General features: G+C 40.5%; 1 protein-coding gene across 2 annotated transcripts; it reads left to right on the top strand.

The window, feature by feature from the left end:
• Positions 1-270: 270 nt before the first annotated feature.
• Positions 271-21,725, top strand: LOC106602024 (sorting nexin-6). 2 transcript variants are annotated; one of them, XM_014194473.2, is made up of 14 exons: positions 271-334; positions 480-530; positions 8,231-8,335; positions 8,960-9,070; positions 9,370-9,491; positions 9,709-9,832; positions 17,440-17,535; positions 18,095-18,200; positions 19,090-19,165; positions 19,283-19,322; positions 19,536-19,622; positions 19,777-19,936; positions 20,291-20,376; positions 20,639-21,725. In XM_014194473.2, exons 1-14 carry the CDS (start codon positions 329-331, stop codon positions 20,690-20,692), a joined length of 1,224 nt encoding a protein of 407 aa, XP_014049948.1. In that variant the 5' UTR covers positions 271-328; the 3' UTR covers positions 20,693-21,725. The 2 variants fall into 2 exon arrangements, with proteins under 2 accessions (XP_014049948.1, XP_045573612.1); XM_045717656.1 differs by lacking the exons at positions 271-334; positions 480-530 and adding an exon at positions 1,498-1,603.
• The last annotated feature ends 128 nt before the right edge of the window (positions 21,726-21,853 follow it).

Below are 21,853 nucleotides of genomic sequence, written 5' to 3'. Positions count from 1 at the left end.
AGGGGGTTAACCAAGGTCACAAATTGGTGGTTTGTGCTGCAAATGCAAATCTAATCCCCAAAGGACAAATAACCCACTTGGATGGATCTATCCATGAAGGGTATAGACAATGTTTCAACTTTTTAAATAGTTTTGTGAATGTGTTGGGATGAAATTGTGAGTAAAAATATTTGGAAGGGCCTAGCCTAGTAGCACTAGTGAAGTGGCTACTCTTGACCCCACTTGAAAGTTTGAATTGAAAGCTCCACCACACTATTTACTGACTTTGGCTCCACCTTCTCAGATCCCACCGTCACACGACTTCCTCACTATTCCACCCGCAGCAGCCATGATGGTAGGTGTTACACACAATTTACTCTAGCTAGCTAGCGCACCTTATTATTTTATATGTCGCAATCATCTGACACATTCATCAATAAACGATGATTTGCCCATTGAAAGTTAATGTGGCTAATGCATCCTGTCTTTTGTTTACCTAGCAAGAAGGGCTGGACGATGGTCCCGATTTCCTCTCCGAGGAGGACAGAGGAGTAAGTTTTTTTTTTTTTTTTTCTCTTTGATTTTAAATACAAATATTTATCTTATTTGTATTTGGGTCTTAACAGTTCGATCAGTTATTTATATTATTTGTATTCTGCAGTAACTCCTTATTGCACGATTTGATCAGCTGTTAGACAAGTGACAGCAGTGCCTAACAACAGACGTCAAATTTGTTGAATAGCTAGCTACTTTAGCTAAGCTAGCCAGCTTGACCACATCAGGAGTCAGTTGACTTCCTACTAGCTGGCCAGCTAGCTGGCAACCGTTACAATCCATTAGCTAGCTAGCTTACGTTAGTTACCTCTTGTTAACAATGAACATAAGCTTCTTTTAACTGCTCACTGTATGATTAACTCTATTACCATTGCTAACTAGTAACAGACCCATGTACCTATGCACATTTATTAGATTTCTGTTATTGTTTTGCAGGCTAGCTTGCTAGCTAAGCTAGGAAGTGCATAGCCCAATAATGTAAAGTTACTCATACCTTGTTAGAGTGTCATACCTTATGTTATTTTCAACGGTAGACCGGCTCTGGCAGCCAAAACAGCTAAATACTCCATCTAAACGTGAATCGATTATCAATTGCGATACGGTTCTAGAAACATAAAGCTCTTTACTTTCATATCACATCAAACCCTTACCAAAAATATTCGCAGTTTTGAAAGTGCAGTCAACTGTGGTATTTTGGATGCAGTAATTGCAGAATAACCGCAATGCACAGCAGTTGAACTGCATTGTAACTGCAGTTACACTGAAAAATTACTGTAGTAAAAAAAAAAGGTTATTTTTTATGCAGTATTTGAAGCATACTGCACTCTGACTGCAATCTTTTTCATAATGGTATTTTCACACATGCAAAATATACACTTACTGTTTTAGCCGGCTTTATCACAGTTGCAGCGGACAGTATTTTTCAGTTACAAGTTTCTGGCGGCCTTCTTCCGTTTCACACAGGTGTTCGGAGCATGCTAGATAGCTAACTAGCAGAGGTGGTCGCCTGTTCCTTCCCGTCTTTCCTTAAACATGCCGTGTGGGAACACTAATCCTAACCCTATTAAAGGTGTGTAGTAATTGAACTTTTGTTTCATTTTTATTATGAGTTCTTGCTGATATGAAAGATATGTTTCCAAAACCATACCGCAAGCGATACGTGTTCATGTTTAGAGCATGCCTCGGGGCTCTTAACAAAAGTTCTGGGGAAGAAGATACCTTCATCAATAGGCACTAAAGGTAGTTAGCATCTATGAATGGGCTAGGACGTGCACAGCTTCTGAGTTGGCTAGTAAGCCAATACATAGTCTGATTAATCAGGCTGTGATACACAATAATTTGGTATACAGCTAGACATCCATGCCTACAAAACCATGTATATGTTCCTTACAAGCCAGAATGTTGAATAAAATGACATTGAAACTTACCGGTTGTCTGTGCGATTTGTCCTTCAGCTGCTCAAAATTTAAGACAAAGTATTGTTTACCCAACTTCTTAGAGAGCCGGTAGGTTTATGGTTTGGTTTGGCACCGAGGTAAAGTTAGTTTTATTGGATATTCGGTTGTCTCTCGTCAATAGCTATTGACCCAAGCGTGCCATGCATGACATGAACATTTTAGGTTCTTAATCAGGGGAGGATGAAGAACAAGCGATACCTTTTTTGTGTGAATTTTAGATTTTTCTTAAGATTTAAATCCAATTCATGCACAGTGCCTTCGGAAAGTATTCAGGCCCCTTGACTTTTTCCACATTTTGTTACGTTATAGGCTTATTCTAAAATGTATTGAATTGTATACACAATACCCCATAATGAAAAAACAATAATAGGTTTTTAAAAATGTTTGCACATTTATTACAAATACAAAACTGAAATATCACGTCAACATACAGTACCAGTCAAAAGTTTGAACACACCTACTCATTCAATAGTTTTTCTTTATTTTTACTATTTTCTACATTGTAGAATAACAGTGAAGATATCAAAACTATGAAATAACACATATGGAATCATGTAGTAACCAAAAAAAAAGTTTAACAAATCAAAATATATTTAATGTTTGAGATTCTTCAAAGTAGCCACCCTTTGCCTCGATGACAGCTTTGCACACTCTTGGTATTCTCTCAACCAGCTTCATGAGGTAGCCACCTGGAATGCATTTCAATTACCAGGTGTGCCTTGTTAATTTATGGCATTTCTTTCCTTGTTAATGCGTTTGAGCCAATCAGTTGTGTTGTAACAAGGTAGGTACCCCTATTTGGTAAAAGACCAAGTCCATATTATGGCAAGAACAGCTGAAATAAGCAAAGAGAAACGACAGTCCATCCTTACTTTAAGACATGAATGTCAGTCAATTCGGAAAATTTCAAGAACTTAAACATTTTCTTCAAGTACAGTCGCAAAAACCATTAAGCCCTATGATGAAACTGGCTTTCATGAGGACCGCCACAGGAAAGGAAGAACCAGAGTTACCTCTGCTGCAGAGGATTTCATTAGCATTCTGCACCGATACGCCATCCCCTCAAGGTTTGCGCTTAGTGGGACTGTCATTTGTTTTTCAACAGGACAATGACCCAACACACCTCCAGGCTGTGTAAGAGCTATTTGACCAAGAAGGAGAGTGATGGAGTGCTGCAATAGATGGCCTGGCCTCCACAATCACCCGACCTCAACCCAATTGAGATGGTTTGGGATGAGTTGGACCGCAGATTAGAGGAAAAGCAGCCAACAAGTGCTCAGCATATGTGGGATCTCGAGCATTCCAGGTGAAACTGGTTGAGGGAATTCCAAGAGTGCAAAGCTGTCATCAAGGCAAAGGGTGGCTACTTTGAAGATTCTCAATATAAATATATTTTGATTTAACTTTTTTTGGTTACTACATGATTCTATGTGTTGTTTCATAGTTTTGATGTCTTCGCTATTATTATACATTGTAGAAATTAGTAAAAATAAAGAAAAACCCTTAAATGAGTAGGTGTGTCAACTTGGTACTGGAAGTATTCAGACCCTTTACTCAGTACTTTGTTGAAGCACCTTTGACAGCTATTTGTATTATTGGTATTCTGCAGTAATTCCTTATTGCATGATCTGATCAGCTGTTAGACAGGTGACAGCCGTGGCTAACAACAGATGTCAAATTAGTTGAATAGCTTGCTACCGTTAGCTACAAATACAAAATTGAAATATCACATTTACATAAGTATTCAGACCCTTTGCTCAATACTTTGTTGAAGCACCTTTGGCAGCGATTTACAGCATCGAGTCTTCTTGGGTATGACGCTACAAGCTTGGCACACCTGTATTTGGGGAGTTTCTCCCATTCTTCCCTACAAATCCTCTCAAGCTCTGTCATGTTGGATTGGGAGCGTTGCTGCACAGCTATTTTCAGGTCTCTCCAGAGATGTTCGTTCGGGTTCAAGTCTGGGTTCTGGCTGGGCCACTCAAGGACATTCAGAGACTTGTCCCGAAGCAACTCCTGTGTTGTCTTGGCTTTGTGCGTAGGGTTGTTGTCCTGTTGGAAGGTGAACCTTCGCCCTAGTCTGAGAACCTTCTCCAGAGCGCTCAGGACTTCATCAACGATCTCCCTGTACTTTTCTCCGTTCATCTTTGCCTCGATCCTGACTAGTCTCCCAGTCCCTGCCGCTGAAAAACATCCCCACAGCACTATGCTTCACCGTAGGAATGGTGCCAGGTTTCTTCCAGACGTGATGCTTGGCATTTTGGCCGAAGAGTGCAATCTTGATTTCATCAGATCAGAGAATCTTGTTTTTCATGGTCTGAAAGTCTTTATGTGCCTTTTGGAAAACTCCAAGCGGGCTGTCATGTGCCTTTTACTGAGGAGTGGCTTCCGTCTGACCACTCTACCATAAAGGCCTAATTGGTGGAGTGCTGCAGAGATGGTTGTCCTTCTGGAAGTGTCTCCCATCTCCACAGAGGAACTCTAGAGCTTTATCAGAGTGACCATCAGGTTCTTGGTCACCTCCCTGACCAAGGCCCTTCTCCCCTGATTGCTCATTTTGGCCAGGCGGCCAGCTCTAGGAAGAGTCTTGGTGGTTCCAAACTTCTTCCATTTAAGAATGATGGAGGCCACTGTGTTTTTGGGGAACTTCAATGCTGCAGAAATGTTTTGGTACCCTTCCCCAGATCTGTGCCTCGACACAATCTTGTCTCGGACCTCTACGGACAATTCCTTTGACCTCATGGCTTGCTTTTTGCTCTGACATGCACTGTCAACTGTGGGACCTTATATAGACAGATGTGTGCCTTTCCAAATCATGTCCAATTACTTGAATGTGGACTCCAATCAAGTTGTAGAAACATCTCAAGGATGATCAATGGAAACAGGACACCTGCGCTCAATTTCCAGTCTCACAGGTCTGATACTTGTGTAAATAAAGTATTTCTGTTTTACAATTTTAATACATTTGCTAAAATTCCTAAAAAACTGTTTTCACTTTGTCATTATGGGGTATTGTGTGTAGATTGCTGAGGAAATGGTATATTTAATCCATTTTAGAATAAGGCTTTAACTTAACAAAATGTGGAAAAAGTCAAGTGGTCTGTATTGGAGTGTACAAATCATTAAGAACAGCCTCAAGTTGTCAGGGCATGGACTCTACAAGGTGTCAAAAGCGTTAAACAGGGATGCTGGCCCATGTTGACTCCAATGCTTTCCACAGTTGTGTCAAGTTGGCTGGATGACCTTTGGGTGGTGGTCCATCCTGTGTGTATCAAGAAATCTGTTGTGTGAAAAACCCAGCACCTACTAACATAGCCCGTTCAAAGGCACTTAAATACTTTCTTGCCCATTCACCCTCTAAATGGCACACATACACAATCCACGTCTCATTTGTCTCAAGGCTTAAAAATACATCTTTAACTTGTCCTCTCCCCTTCATCTACACTGATTGAAGTGAATTTAACAAGTGACATGATTAAGGGATCATAGCTTTCACCCGGATTCGCCTGGTCAGTCTATGCCATGGAAAGAGCAGGTGTTCATAATGTTTTCTACACTCAGTGCATATTTATATTGTCATGGCTTGCTTGGCTCAATAGCTATTGACGAGATGAGACCGACTATCCAATATAAAATGGCATTTCCATCTAAAAGGACGTATGTTCACCAACATGTTAAGTTCATAGGAGGATGTCAAATGAAAGCGAAGAGACTTTATTTTTTAGATATTAAGGCATATATAAATCTGTAAACCATTTTCCATCCTAAAAATTAGGATTAAGGCTTTGATTTCTGGTCAAACAGATAGAATAGGGTCTTAGAAAACGTCTAACAGAAAGTCTTAAACGATATTAAAAACACAATCATGTTAAAGTTAAGACCCCTGCCTACTATTATGAACACTTTTATATTTCGTTTTGGAGAATTAGTTTTCCTAATGTACACTACCAAAGTTTGGGGTCACTTAGAAATGTCCTTGTTTTTGAAAGAAAAGCAAAACACCAGTCTCAACGTCAACAGTGAAGAGGCGACTCCGGGGTGCTGGACTTCTAGGCAGAGTTCCTGTCCAATGTCTGTGTTATTATGCCCATCTTGATCTTTTCTTTTTATTGGCCAGAGATATGGCTTTTTCTTTGCAACTCTACCTAGAAGGCCAGCATCCCGGAATCGCCTCTTCACTGTTGACGTTGAGACTGGTGTTTTGCAGGTACTATTTAATGAAGCTGCAAGTTGAGGACTTGTGAGGTGTCTGTTTCTCAAACTAGACACTAATGTAATTGTCCTCTTGCTCAGTTGTGCACCGGGGCCTCCCACTCCTCTTTCTATTCTGGTTAGAGCCCGTTTGCGCTGTTCTGTGAAGGGAGTAGTACACAGCATTGTACGAGATCTTCAGCAATTTCTCGCATGGAATAGCCTTCATTTCTCAGAACAAGAATAGACTGAAGAGTTACAGAAGAAAGTTATTTGTTCCTAGCCATTTTGAGCCTGTAATCGAACCCACAAATGCTGATGCTCTATATACTCAACTAGTCTAAAGAACGACAGTTTTATTGCTTCTTTAATCAGAACAACAGTTTTCAGCTGTGCTAACACAATTGCAAAAGGGTTTTCTAATGATCAATTAGCCTTTTAAAATGATAAACTTGGATTAGCTAACACAACGTGCCATTGGAACACAGGAGTGATAGTTGCTGATAATGGGCCTCTGTACGCCAATGTAGATATTCTGTAAAAAATCTGCCGTTTCCGGCTACAATAGTCATTTACAACATTAACAATGTCTACACTGTATTTCTGATAAATTTGATGTTATTTTAATGGACAAAAAATGAGCTTTTCTTTCAAAAACAAGGACATTTCTAAGTGACCCCAAACTTTTGAACGGTAGTGTAAGAAAATTTGCCTTCTGCTTTGTAATTCCGTAACCAAAACCCACATCTTTAAGATATTTTCTAATTTCTCTTCCTCATGAGGGAGCATAATGAAAGTTCACAGAAATGACAATTAAAGTTAGATCTAGTAATTTAGTGTTTTCACTGATATCAAGTTTGATCATGAATTATTAAGTGATTTAAACGGAACAGAATTGCGGCAATTGATTTGGCTACAATGTAAAAATCATAGTAGTCACAAACCACAGTTGGGATAACTGCTGCTGTCCTCCCTTCCGCTGGCATACTGTTATGTTCAGCTCATACGTTTTTTTTTCTTTCTCTTTCCGTCATCTGTTGGTCAAAGAAGGACTGTGAAAAGTCTGGACAACCCCTCCCTCTCTCATTAACGTCACCTCTCCCTGCTCTAACTGCACCTACCACCAACCCTCTTTCCATTTACTGTAACAGGTATCCTGACCCACTGAGCACCAACCAACACCGTACGTCCATGGATGTTGAAATTTGGTCAGTCCGCCCTGGCCGGACCAAATATGAACCAACCATAGACGTCTATGTTTCACAAGTTTGAACAGCACAGTACAGTAGAGAACAGTACATTACAGTAAAGAGTACAGTAAAGCACACTAGAGTATAGTATAGTGTTCTGTATTGTACTGTGCTGTGATGTCCAAACTTGTGAAACATAGACGTCTATTATTATTTCAGATTTGGTCTGGTCCGGACCAACCAAATATGGTCTTGTTTAGAGGCGGAACTCATTACAATAATAGCCAGTGTGTAGAATAATACCCAAATATGCATAAGAAAGATATAGCATATTTCTACCTTCACTTTGTAAGTCGCTCTGGATAAGAGCGTCTGCTAAATGACGTAAATGTAAATGTTTTACAGTGCATTTGGAAAGTATTCAGGTCCCTTGACCTTGACTAGTCTCCCAGTCCCTGCCGCTGAAAAACTTCCCCACAGCATGATGCAGCCGCCACCATGCTTCACTATAGGGATGGTATTGGCCAGGTGATGAGCGTTGCCTGGTTTCGCTTGGCATTCTGAACCATATACCTACCGGCTCTCCTATAAAGTTGGGTAAACAATACTTTCCTGTGGATATTCGGTCTAAAATTTAGAGCAGCGATCTACAAACAAACCGCACAGACAACCAGTAGAGGAAGTTTATATAACATTTTATTTAACATTCTGGCTTTTAAGGAATATTTACATGATTTTGTATTACAGCCTGATTAATCAGACTAGCCAAGATGTTATTTGACAGAGCTAGCTAGTGGGGAATGGTGATTTTGTCATTTGCTTGTCACTAAATACAACATCCGTTACAATATTTTGCAGCCTAGGGCAGTCAATGTTGACCTCCAAACTGATGCAACACTTCAAGTGGACATTTCTGATGCATTGAGTGAGCGGGACAAGGTTAAGTTTACTGTCCATACTAAGGTAGGAGAGTTTAGCTACCTGTCAATATTTATTCCTGTTTGCCCTGGCACTTGGCAAATGAAAGGCCAATAATGTGCATTTTTATGGCTGTGTGAATCGAGACTCGTCACATGACTTGCAATTATGTTCCTCCTCAGCAGTCGTCTTATCTCCACATTCATGATGTCTTCTGAAAATAAGTGTGCATGTATGCAAAATAACCTTTGTTGATTTCATGGAACGCAAATGAAGATCTAAGGTTAAGAAACTGCATGATGGCATTCCACTCCACTTCATTTTCTATGCAGAGAGAATTCCAATAGTCATTCATTTCCTGTCACTGTCAAAGTATAACCTCATAATGTCATGGGTTTATTTGTTTTTACGGCTGCTTTTATAATGTTTCAAGGACTCTTGTGAAGGAAGGAATTCGATCATGATTCAAAGGGGTTGGTCACTGTCTTGAGATGATCAGGTCCTGTTTTCCCCCCTTTTATTTAAAAATGAGCTGCACATTCTAATTGTCAGGAAGATATTTTCAAAAGAGCCATAGAGAAATACTCTATTCTGTATTTGGCTCTGTTTTTAAGTATAATGTGTTCTATGATTGACGTCTGATTCCTATTATTTTGTTTTACCTTCCAGAGCACTCTTCCTAACTTCAAGCAGAATGAGTTTTCAGTGGTAAGGCAGCATGAGGAGTTCATCTGGCTCCATGACTCCTTTGTGGAGAATGAGGAGTATGCAGGCTACATTGTAAGTACTGAGCGCCATCCACGGTACTCTGTGTGTGTCCCCCAAATGGCACCCTATTCCCTATATAGTGCACTACTTTTGACAAGTAGTGCACTATATGGGAATAGGGTGCGATTTGGGAGATGACTGTTTTGGCTTTTAGGATTGGCTAATAAACTTCAGGGTTTTAGAAAACAACTAAATTATTCATTGTCAATTCCCTTTCTCATTAAAACTGTCTGGTGTCATGGAGTAATGAACTTAGCTTGATGTTCATTTTCAAGAAACTGCTGATTTAACTGTGATTTGTTGAATTGTAGATTCCCCCTGCCCCACCAAGACCCGACTTCGATGCTTCCAGAGAGAAGTTACAGAAACTGGGGGAAGGTGAAGGTTCCATGACCAAGGAAGAGTTCACCAAAATGAAACAGGAACTTGAAGCGTGAGTTCATGGTCATGTTCATTAGGTCACATTAAAAAAGAATTAGGATAGTACAACCTCATTGCATGCTCTCTGTGTTTTATAACCTTTCGTGCCTACTTGACACGACCCATGTTGCTCTGACATTGTTTTTGTGTTTCATTATAATGGTTTGGTTGGGTTACATGGATGCACTGAATGCCATTGGTTCATATCTTTGGCTATATCTGTGTTTCAGCGAATACTTGGCTATCTTCAAGAAGACCGTGGCGATGCATGAAGTGTTTCTTTGCCGTGTGGCTGCCCATCCTGTCTTAAGGAAAGACATGAACTTCCATGTCTTTTTAGAGTACAACCAAGACGTAAGTGGGGTTGAGATTACCAATTTAGGATTTAGATTTCCAGTCAGGTCCAAAAGTATTGTCTCCCTTGATAAAGATGAGTAAAAAAGACTGTTTAAAATAAATAATACAAATACTGAGCTATATTGCATGCTCCAATGTTTTTGAAATTGTTATTTTAAACGAATACAATTTGATTTGATTTGTATTTGTCACATGAGCCGAATACAACAGGTGTAGACCTTACCGTGAAATGCTTACTTACAAGCCCTTAACCAACAATGCAGTTCAAGAAATAGAGTTCAGAAAATATTTACTTAATAGATAAAGTAAAAAATGTAATAAAAAGTAACACAATAAAATAACAATAACGAGGCTATATACAGGGGGTACCGGTACCGAGTCAATGTGCAGGGGTAAGGTGACTATGCATAGATAATAAACAGCAAGTAGCAGCAGTGTAAAGCAAGGGGTGGGGGGGTTGATGTAAATAGTCCGGGCGGTCATTTCATTAATTGTTCAGCAGTCTTATGGCTTGGGGGTAGAAGCTGTTAAGAAGCCTTTTGGACCTAGACTTGGCGATTCAGTACCGCTTGCTGTGCAGTAGCAGAGAGAACTATGACTTGGGTGACTGGACAATTTTTTTGGCCTTCCTCTGACACCGCCTAGTATATATGTCCTGGATGGCAGGAAGCTTGGCCCCAGTGATGTACTGGGCCGTACGCCCTACCATGTGTAGCGCCTTACGGTCGGATGCCGAGCAGTTGCCATACCAGGCGGTGATGCAACCAGTCAGGATGCTCTCAATGGTGCAGATGTAGAACTTTTTGAGGATCTGGGGACCTATGCCAAATCTTTTCAGTCTCCTGAGGGGGAAAGGTGTCGTGCCCACTTCATGACTGTCTTGGTGTGTTTGGACTATGATAGTTTGTTGGTGATGTGGACACCAAGGAACTTGAAGCTCCAGACCCGCTCCACTACAGCCTTGTCGATGTTAATGGGGGCCTGTTCAGCCCTCCTTTTCCTGTAGTCCACGATCAGCTCCTTTGTCTTGCTCACCACACTGTCAGGTGGCTGACCTCCCTATAGGCTGTCTCGTCGTTGTCGGTGATCAGCCCTACCACTGTTGTATCGTCAGCAAACTTACTGATGGTGTTGGAGTCGTGCTTGGCCACGCAGTCGTGTTTGAACAAGAGGGGACTAAGCACGCACCCCTAAGGGGCCCCAGTGTTGAGGATCAGTGTGGCAGATGTGTTGTTGCCTACCCTTACCACCTGGGGACGGCCCGTCAGGAAGTCCAGGATCCAGTTGCAGAGGGAGGTGTTTAGTCCTAGGGTCCTTAGCTTAGTGATGAACTTTGTGGGCACTATGGTGTTGAATGTTGAGCTGTAGCCAATAAAAGCATTCTCACATACAGTACCAGTCTAAAGTTTGGACACCCCTACTCATTAAAGTTTTTTTTCTTCTATGTTGTAGAATAATAGAGAAGACATCAGAACTATGAAATAACACATATGGAATCATGTAGTAACAAAAAAAGTGTTAAACAAATCAAAATATATTTGCGATTCTTCAAAGTAGCCACCCTTTGCCTTGATGACAGCTTTGCACACTCTTGGCATTCTCTCAACCAGCTTCACCTGGAATGCTTTTCCAACTGTCTTGAAGGAGTTTTGATGTCTTCACTATTATTCTACAATGTAGAAAATAGTAAGAATAAAGAAAAACCCTAGAATGAGTATGCGTGTCCAAACTTTTGACCGGTACTGTAGGTGTTCCTTTTGTCCAGGTGGGAAAGGGCAGTGTGGAGTGCGATTGAGATTGCGTCATCTGTGGATCTGTTGGGGTGGTATGTGAGTGAGAGTGGGTCTAGAGTTTCCTGGATGACGGTGTTGATGACCAGCCTTTTAAAGCACTTCATGGCTACCGATGTGAGTGCTACAGGGCGGTTACCTTCACTTTCTTGGGCACAGTGACTATTGTGGTCTACTTGAAACATGTAGGTATTACAGACTTGGTCAGGGAGAGGTTGAAAATGTCAGTGAAGACACTTGCCAGTTGGTCTGCGCATGCTCTGAGTACACATCCTGGTAATCCGTCTGGCCCCGCGGCCTTGTGAATGTTTACCTGTTTAAAGGTCTTGCTCACATCGGAGAGCGTGATCACACAGTAGTCCGGAACAGCTGGTGCTCATGTATGCTTCAGTGTTGCTTGCCTCGATGCGAACATAAAAGGCATTTAGCTCATCTGGTAGGCTCGCGTCACTGGGCAGTTCGCGGCTGGGTTTCCCTTTCTAGTCCATAATAGTTTGCAAGCCCTGCCACATCTGACAAGCATCAGAGCCGGTGTAATAGGATTCAATCTTAGTCCTGTATTGACGCTTTGCCTGTTTGAGGGCATAGCATGATTTCTTAAAACCGTCCGGATTAGTGTTCCGCTGCTTGAAAGTGGCAGCTTTAGCCTTTAGCTCGGTGCGGATGTTGCCTGTAATCCATGGCTTCTAGTTTGGATATGTACGCACGGTCACTGTGGACGACGTCGTCGATGCACTTATTGATGAAGCTGATGATTGAGGTGGTATAATCCTCAATGCCATTGGATGAATCCTGGAACATATGCCAGTCTCTGCTAGCAAAACAGTCCTGTAGCATCCGCATCATCTGACCACTTCTGTATTGAGCGAGTCACTGGTACCTGCTTTAGTTTTTGCTTGTATGCACGAATCAGGAGGATAGAATTATGGTCAGATTTGCCAAATGGAGGGCGAGGGAGAGCTTTGCATACATCTCTGTGTGTGGAGTAAAGGTGGTCTAGAGTAATTTTTTTCCCTCTGATTGCACGTGACATGCTGGTAGAAATGATGTAAAATGGATTAAAGTTGACCTGCATTGAAGTTCCCGGCCATTAGGTGCGCCACGCTTCTGGATGAGCATTTTCTTGATTGCTTATAGCCTTATACAGCTCGTTGAGTGTGGTCTACAGCTTATCATGAGGTACTCTACCTCAGGCGTGCAATACCTTGAGACTTCATTAATATTAGACATCGCGCACCAGGTGTTATTGACAAATGGACACACACCTCCACCCCTCATCTTACCAGACTTAGCTGTTCTGTTCTGCTGATGCACGGAAAACCCAGCCAGCTCTATATTATCAGTGTCGTCGTTCCTCCACGACTCGATGAAACATAAGATATTACAGTTTTTAATGTCTCGTTGGTAGGACGATCTCGAACGGTGATTGCACGTTGGTCGATAGAATGGATGGCAGGCGGGTTTCCCACTCATCGACAAATTCTCACAAGGCACCCCGATCTCCGCCCCCTGTATTTCCGTCTTTTCTTCACGCAAATGACGGGGATTTGGGCCTGGTCCCGGGGAAGCAGTATATCCTTCTCGTCGGACTTATTAAATAAAAAATCTTTGTCCAGTTCGACGTGAGTAATCAATGTTCTGATATCCAGAAGCTCTTTTCTGTCATAAGAGACAGTAGCAGCAACATGTACAAAATAAGTTAAAAACAAACAAAATAGCACAGTTGGTTAGGAGCCCGTAAAACGGCAGCCATCCTCTCCTGCGACATTGGGTAAATCCTAAATTGCTCAGAGAAAGAGATTTTGTTTAACAAGTAATCTTTTTTTCTAAAGAAGATATGGGTCAAAATTATTGGCACGTCTGATTTCAATACTCTGGCACCCTCCCTTTGCGAGGGTAACTGCACTGAGCCTTTTTCTGAAATGTTTGATGTGATTGGAGAACACATTGAAAGGGATATTCGACCATTCCTCCATACAGATCCTTGATATTTTTCATTTGTGCTTATGGACTGACTGCCCTCTACAATTTAAACCACAGGTTTTGAAAGGGATTCAAGTTCGGAGACTGAGATGGCCATTGCAAAATGTTGATTTTGTGGTCAATTAACCATTTCTTTGTGGTTTTGATGTGTGCTTGGGGTTATTGGCTTGCTGGAAGATCCACTTGTGGTTTTACCTAGCTTGGCTGACATGACTCACAGTGCAGGGAGAGTTGTGGCACACTGATCTTGGACAGGAGAGCATTGTAAATGCAATATTCGCTTAGAAATTGAGGAGAGGCATTGATTGGTTCTCTCAAGTGTTTATTTTGTTGTGACCTCTGGTTGTTTGTATTTGAAAATCCAACAGTTAAAATGGAAGGGGGTGGTATTTGGGGGCTGTGTGTTGCTGAGCGTGTGGGTGTTTAAGTGGGAAAGACACAGAGGAGAACCAACCAGTAAAAGCATGTACACTGAACAAAAATGGAAACACAACATGTAAAGCGTTGGTCCCATGTTTCATGAACTGAAATAAAAGATCTCAGAAATGTACCATACTCACAAAAGCTTATTTCTCAAAAAAAAAATAAACACAAATTTGTTTACATCCCTGTTAGTGCGCATTTCTCCTTTGCCAAGATAATCCATCCACCTGACAGGTGTGGCATGATTAACAAGCTGATTAAACAGCATGGTCATTACGCAGGTGCACCTTGTGCTAGAGACAATAAAATGTGTAGTTTTGTCACACAACACCATGCCACAGATGTCTCGAGTTTTTACGGAGCGTGCAATTGGCATGTTGACTAAGCTCTGTCCACCAGAGCTGTTGCCAGAGAATTTAATGTTCATTTCTCTACCATAAGCCGCCTTCAACATTGTTTTAGAGATTTTAGCGGTACATCCAACCGGCCTCACAGCCGCAGACCACATGTATGTTGTCATATGGGCAAGCGGTGTGTGAACACCAAACCCACCCCCGGTGTGCGTGGCCCAAGAGCTCTATTTTCAATTCATCTAACAAATATAAACTCCTGGAGTTTTCTAAACAGCATTGGCACTTGGATTAAAACCGGTGCTATGATCAGATGACATGAAAATAGAGCTATTTAGCCACGCACACCAGGGGTGGGTTTGTTGTTGAAGAAGGATGCATATGCGAAAATAACCCCAGAACCAACTATACAATAAGTTGGTGGATCTTTGATTTTATGGGGCTATTTTGCTTCCACTGGTCGTGGGGCGCTTTTTAAGGTCAACGACATCATCATTAATTCAAATCAAATTTTATTGGTCGCATACGCATATTTAGCGGATGGTATTGTGGGTGTAGCGAAATGCTTGTGTTCCTAGCTCCAACAGTGCAATAGTATCTTAACAATTCACAACAATACACACATCTAAAAGTAAAATAAATGTATAAATATTAGGACGGGCAATGTCGGAGTGGCACTGACTAAAATATAGTAGAATAGAATACAGTATATACAGTTGAAGTCGGAAGTTTACATACACTTAGGTTGGAGTCATTAAAACTTTTTCAACCACTCCACACATTTCTTGTTAACTAACTATAGTTTTGGCAAGTCGGTTAGGACATCTACTTTGTGCATGACACAAGTCATTTTTCCAAAAATTGTTTACAGACAGAACATTTCACTTATAATACACTGTATCACAGTTCCAGTGGGTCAGAAGATTACATACACTAAGTTGACTGTGCATTTAAATAGCTTGGAGAATTCCAGAAAACGATGTCATGGCTTTAGAAGCTTCTGATAGGGTAATTGACATCATTTGAGTCAATTGGAGGTGTAGCTGTGGATGTATTTCAAGGCCTACCTACTCAGTGCCTCTTTGCTTGACATCATGGGAAAATCAAAAGAAATCAGCTAAAACCTCAGAAGAAAATTGTAGACCTCCACAAGTCTGGTTCATCCTTGAGGGCATTTTTCAAACACCTGAAGGTACCACGTTCATCTGTACAAACAATAGTACGCAAGTATAAACACCATGGGACCACGCAGTCGTCATACCGCTCAGGAAGGAGACTCATTCTGTCTCCAGAGATGAACGTACTTTGGTGCGAAAAGTGCAAATCAATCCCAGAACAACAGCAAAGGACCTTGTGAAGATGCTGGAGGAAACAGGTACAAAAGTATCTATATCCACAGTAAAACGAGTCCTATAGCGACATAACCTGAAAGGCCACTCAGCAAGGAAAAAGCCACTGCTCCAAAACCACCATAAAAAAGCCAGACTACTGTTTGCAACTGCACATGGGGACAAAGATTGCACTTTTTGGAGACTTGTCCTCTGGTCTGCTGAAACAAAAATACAACTGTTTGGCCACGATGACCATCGTTGTGTTTGGATGAAAAAGGGGGAGGCTTGCAAGCCGAAGATTACCATCCCAACCGTGAAGCACGAGAGTGGCAGCATCATGTTGTGGAGGTGCTTTGCTGCAGGAGGACTGGTGCACTTCACAAAATAGATGACATCGTGAAGATGGAAAATGATGTGGATATATTGAAGCAACATCTCAAGACATCAGTCAGGAAGTTAAAGCTTGGTCGCAAATGGGTCTTCCAAATGGACAATGACCCAAGCATACTTCCAAAGTTGTGGCAAAATGGCTTAAGGACAACAAAGTCAAGGTATTTGAGTGGCCATCACAAAGCCCTGATCTCAATCCCATAGAAAATGTGTGGGCAGAACTGAAAAAGCGTGTGCGAGCAAAGAAGCCTACAAACCTGACTCAGTTACACCAGCTCTGTCAGGAGGAATGGGCCAAAATTCACCCAACTTATTGTGGGAAGCTTGTGGAAGGCTACCTGAAACGTTTGACCCAGATTTAACGGCAATGCTACCAAATACTAATTGAGTGTATGTAAACTTCTGACCCACTGGGAATGTGATGAAAGAAAAGCTGAAATAAATAATTAAATCTGACATTTCACATTCTTACAATAAAGTGGTGATCCTAACGGACCTAAGACAGGGAATTTTTACTAGGATTAAATGTCAGGAATTGTGAAACAGAGTTTAAATGTATTTGGCTAAGGTGTATGTAAACTTTCGACTTCAACTGTACATATGAGATGAGTAAAGCAGTCTGTAAACATTATTAAAGTGACCAGTGATTCCATGTCTATGTATATAGGGAAGCAGACTCTAAGGTGCAGGGTTGAGCAATCGGGTGGTAGCTGGCTAGTGATGGCTATTTAACAGTCTGATGGCCTTGAGATGGAAGCTGTTTGGAGAACACCCAGTACCAGGACATTTTAGTCAAAAATCTGTCTGCCTCTGCTAGTCGGCAGAAAATGGATCTTCCAGCAAGCCAATAACCACAAACACACATCAAAATTCACAAATCAACATTTTGCAATGGGCATCTCAGTCTCTGAACTTGAATCCCATTGAAAACTGTGGTTTGAATTGAAGAGGGCAGTCCATACGCTCAGAAGAAGGATATCAAGGATCTGGGAGGATTCTGTATGGAGGAATGGTCTAAGATACCTCCCAATATGTACTCTAATCTCTTACAACATTTTAGAAAAAGGCTCAGTGCCGTTATCCATGCAAGGGATTTATACAGTCTTTTTTACTCATCTTTATGAAGGGTGCCAATCATTTTTAACCTGACTGTATTTTGGTGACGATTGTAGCTGTGGAAATGTTATTAGACAAGCTCTCTCTCTCTCTCTCATTTCTTTTAACTTTAGATAACTCAAAAGGCTAGTCGAATGTGCCTGAAAGCATATGCCATTTCCTTACCTTATCTTAGTTTTATCATTGTCAGTTTGTCCTTACTTGACCTCTTTTGTTCACAGCTGAGTGTACGAGGCAAAAACAAGAGGGAGAAGATGGAAGATTTCTTCAAGAATGTGGTGAAGTCAGCAGACGGCGTGTTAGTGGCAGGGGTGAAGGTGAGTTGGGTTTGCTTTTCTGTGTCAACCATTCCTCCACTCTTTTCTGTGTCAACCATTCCTCCACTCTTTTCTGTGTCAACCATTCCTCCACTCTTTTCTGTGTCAACCATTCCTCCACTCTTTTCTGTGTCAACCATTCCTCCACTCTTTTCTGTGTCAACCATTCCTCCACTCTTTTCGGTGTCAACCATTCCTCCACTCTTTTCGGTGTCAACCATTCCTCCACTCTTTTCTGTGTCAACCATTCCTCCACTCTTTTCGGTGTCAACCATTCCTCCACTCTTTTCGGTGTCAACCATTCCTCCACTCTTTTCGGTATAAATCCATTCAGCCAAGTAAATGGGCATTGAACTTGCTTTGAGTTTTATATTTGAATGAAATCACAACATAAGTATTTTGCGACTTACGCATTGGTCGAAAAACATTGTTTAGCATCATGAATGCTGCTCACATTTCTATAAATGCCGTTGTCAAAATCTGTATCTTCAGATTTGTATTTATTCTTTAACAATTAGTACGTGTATAAAGTTTGACATAATTGTCTTTTGGATTTCAGGATGTAGATGATTTCTTTGAGCATGAGAAGACATTCCTTTTAGAGTACCATAATCGTGTCAAAGATGCCTCCTCCAAATCTGATAGAATGATCAGGTCTCACAAAAGTAAGTCTCCTCACTGTCTCGTAATCTCCACGTGCTAGGTAAGCTTTCTGCTATATAAATGGATTTTAATCAGTTATTGAGAATGAGATTGATTTGAGTAATTCCAATTGAAAGTATTGAAATGCCATTTTTGCTGTGAACTGTTGCTGAGTGGGTTCTGAGTCACTTTGGTATCATGTTTTAATGTTTGTGGAAACCAGCCTGTTTGTCCTTGTGATGTGCGTTGTATTTTACGTCTATTTTCTGTTTTATATTAATTCGCTGACAAATATGGAAATGGGTAAGTTGTTTGTTTATTTGTAGTTGGGTCAGTCAGTCTTAAAATGTTGGGGATGACAGCCGACTCAATTCCTTGTCATGTTCCTAAAAAAATTTTGGGATGAGCACAATAACTTGTAAATTATCTGTATTTTTTTGTAGACATATTTTTTTTGTCCAGATTTGTATATCTTAACAGGTAAGAGCCATGAGGTTCCCTTTAATCTTTTGAAGAAATAAAATGTTCTGCTAGTTTTTTCACACCTCAATCCTGCTTTGACAGCTTCAGGAAACAAATTCCCCTCAGAAATCTAGTCCTCTGTCATTCCCAAGAATCAGACAATACATCTGTCATGTCCTCAGCTTTGTGTAGGAACTACTATGTATGTTTGTTACCTCATTTCCACAGCATTAAAAAATGATACTGTGTTTGAAAAGTGACTCCCTGCATATTTGAAATTGTCCTGCTGCAGATGTTTTATCATTGTAGTTTATTTTCTAAAAGATGTTTGCTTGCATTTTATTGATATATTTTGTACATGATTGACTGACCATCTATGTGTGTGTGAGTATGGGGGTTGAGCTGTTATTTGAAATGTAATGTCATCTAATAGGAGTTCCTCTGTTGAAGGTGCTGCAGATGATATCAATAGAATCGCCTCCACACTGTACACTTTAGGAACCCAGGACTCCACAGATGTGTGCAAGTATGCAAAAAGTTTCCCCTTTTCTCTCCATACATTGTCTGCTGCCAATAATCTATAATAACTCCAAAATATAATCTAGAAACTATAGTAACTCAAATGCAATTTACTGTTTTTCAGATTTTTCTTGAAAGTTTCTGAGCTGTTTGAGAAAACACGGGTACGTTGATTTATTTTTAATATTGTGTTCAATGTGTGACACAATTTTGTCAATTTGTTGTGTACCAGCTATGAACACCGAAGCATAGGCTATGGTCAGTAACTATGTACATTATAGCCAAAATCTAGACATGTGGTGATGAGCTATCTATTGGTCGCAATGTAGATCTTGTCTAAAGTTCACAAGTTTCTGCTGGTGTCCCTTCCTCTACAGAAAATAGAGGCTCGAGTGGCTGCAGATGAGGACCTGAAACTTGCCGACTTACTGAAGTATTATCTCAGGGAGTCTCAAGCTGCTAAGGTACATAACTCGACCCTGCTTTTCTTAATCATCAATCAATTATGATTAGATACCCTGGTCAGTTATCAGAGGTATTATCTGAGCATTTTCATCAGACAGTGTTGTAGTGTTTAGATTAGTATTAATGTGCTCTATGGAATCTGCTTTTCTTCAGGATCTATTGTACAGACGAGGGAGGGCCCTGGTAGATTACGAGAACGCAAACAAAGCTCTGGACAAAGCCAGGGCAAAGAACAAAGATGTGCTTCAGGCAGAGACCAGCCAGCAGGTGTGCTGTCAGAAGTTTGAGAAAATCACAGAGTCCGCAAAGCAAGGTACTTTATCCACTTTCTTTACATATATTTTTTTCACAGTCCTGGCTAAATTCTTGCTTGAGAAATTGATCTTTGCTAAGAAACTATTTTTGTTTCTTTTTGACAATTTTAATTTAAAACCGTCACGGTAAAGTACTTAATTGCTACCCAGAAATTATTTGATATTGAGATAAAAACTGCTGCATTGGACCTTTTTAGCAGTATTAATAATTCAAGGCATTTCATACTTTTCCAAAAAGTATCCCTCCCTGTTGAAAATGAAATCAGAGTCCCAAGTTTTGCATGTAAGAGAAGCTTAACCAGATTAGGGATGTAGAGGGGTAAATCTGATAATGTTCTGCCATTCCGGAATAGAGCTTATAGACTTCAAGACGAGACGAGTAGCAGCCTTCAGAAAGAACTTGGTGGAACTTGCCGAACTGGAACTCAAACATGCTAAGGTCATTTTTTATTATACATGGTTGTCTATTAGCGATTCTATCAAGGCTGTATCACAACCGGCCGTGATTGGGAGTCCCATAGGGTGGCGCACAATTGGCCCAGCAACTTCCGGGTTTGGCCGGTGTAGGCCGTCATTTTAAATAAGAATTTGTTTTTAACGGACGTGCCTAGTTACATTTTTTTAAATAAAATAATTATGACTTTCAAAACTGCTTTTTCCCCAGGTTTAGGCTAATCCTCTTTCTCGCTACTTCTCCACAGGGTAATTTACAATTATTGCAAAGCTGTGTCGGGGTCCTCAAAGGAGACACTTAGATCTTTACTTTAGGTTCACTGTACAGAGCTTTCCCCGCTTTGGTCTGGTCTTCACTGAGAAGATGGAAAAGAGAGCATATCTGGGGTCAGTTTGTTTTCAGGATGTCTGTTCGTAGTCATCACCAGAGACACCGAACTCCACCCACAACCCCCCTTCAAACGTGAGGAAGCCGCGGTGGAATACCTGCAATATCCACACAGCACAAGAACCTATAACGTTGTTAAATCACGTCAACTTTTTTATTGTTAACAACAATCATAATTTTCCATGGGAATCTTCTCCCAATCTATATCACGTCATGTCTGTCCAGATTGATTATTTGTTATTATTTTGCTTAGTGTAATCTTTGAGGCCAATAGTTTCAGTAAAACTTTTTTAAGTGATGCTGCTCAGTTACTTTGTTCAAGTTGAGCTCATTCTTACTATTATTGAAGTGTATTGTCACTAAAAGCCTTGTACATGTTGTATTAGTTCTCACTGTACTGCTAATGATTGTTTTAATCTTTACTAATACTTTTGTTTTTCAGTAATTTCATACAAGTTCTGTTCTTTTTTTCATTCCAGACAAGTAATGCTTCAATATGTTTGCCTTAATGTAGAGTAAGCCTATCAAGTATTGTAAAAAAAAGAAAACAAATGGATAAGTTTTTGTTTTTCCCCAGTTTTTTTATTTTTTATGTGCTCTGTATATGAATGTTTTTTTCCTTCTGTGACCAAAGCTTCCATTTATTTAGATGGGGAAATGCTGAAACAAATCGTTGTACTGATGAAGATTAAAATGATTATGAAAATATGAATAATAAATGATACTGTTTACCTTAGAACCGTCCTGAACATATTTCATGAAATGTTTTGACTAGGCTATTTGTTGTCCATCTATCTAGTTGTAAACATTTTTAATTTTGTATCTTTTATGACTCTGAGAAACATGGAAGAAAAGCCAGGGGAAGCCAATACCTTCAATATCATATTAAACTCCATTTCGACTGTTCGTATTATGGTTGAATAAAAAGATGATGGCCACTTTTTAAACTGCTTGTACTAGGTTGTTTCTTTCATCTTGAAAGTGTGGATTATGTTTTGTAGATTGGTGTGGGGGAATCTACATTTCATAAATGGAAGGGGGTGAATACTTACACAAGGCTCTGTATTTGAGCAAT

This window comes from Salmo salar, chromosome ssa01 (genome assembly GCF_905237065.1).
Source record: "Salmo salar chromosome ssa01, Ssal_v3.1, whole genome shotgun sequence".
Taxonomy (NCBI): Eukaryota; Metazoa; Chordata; class Actinopteri; order Salmoniformes; family Salmonidae; genus Salmo; species Salmo salar.
Note: the sequence above shows the minus strand (reverse complement) of the source record. Positions and strands in the feature narration are given on the sequence as shown.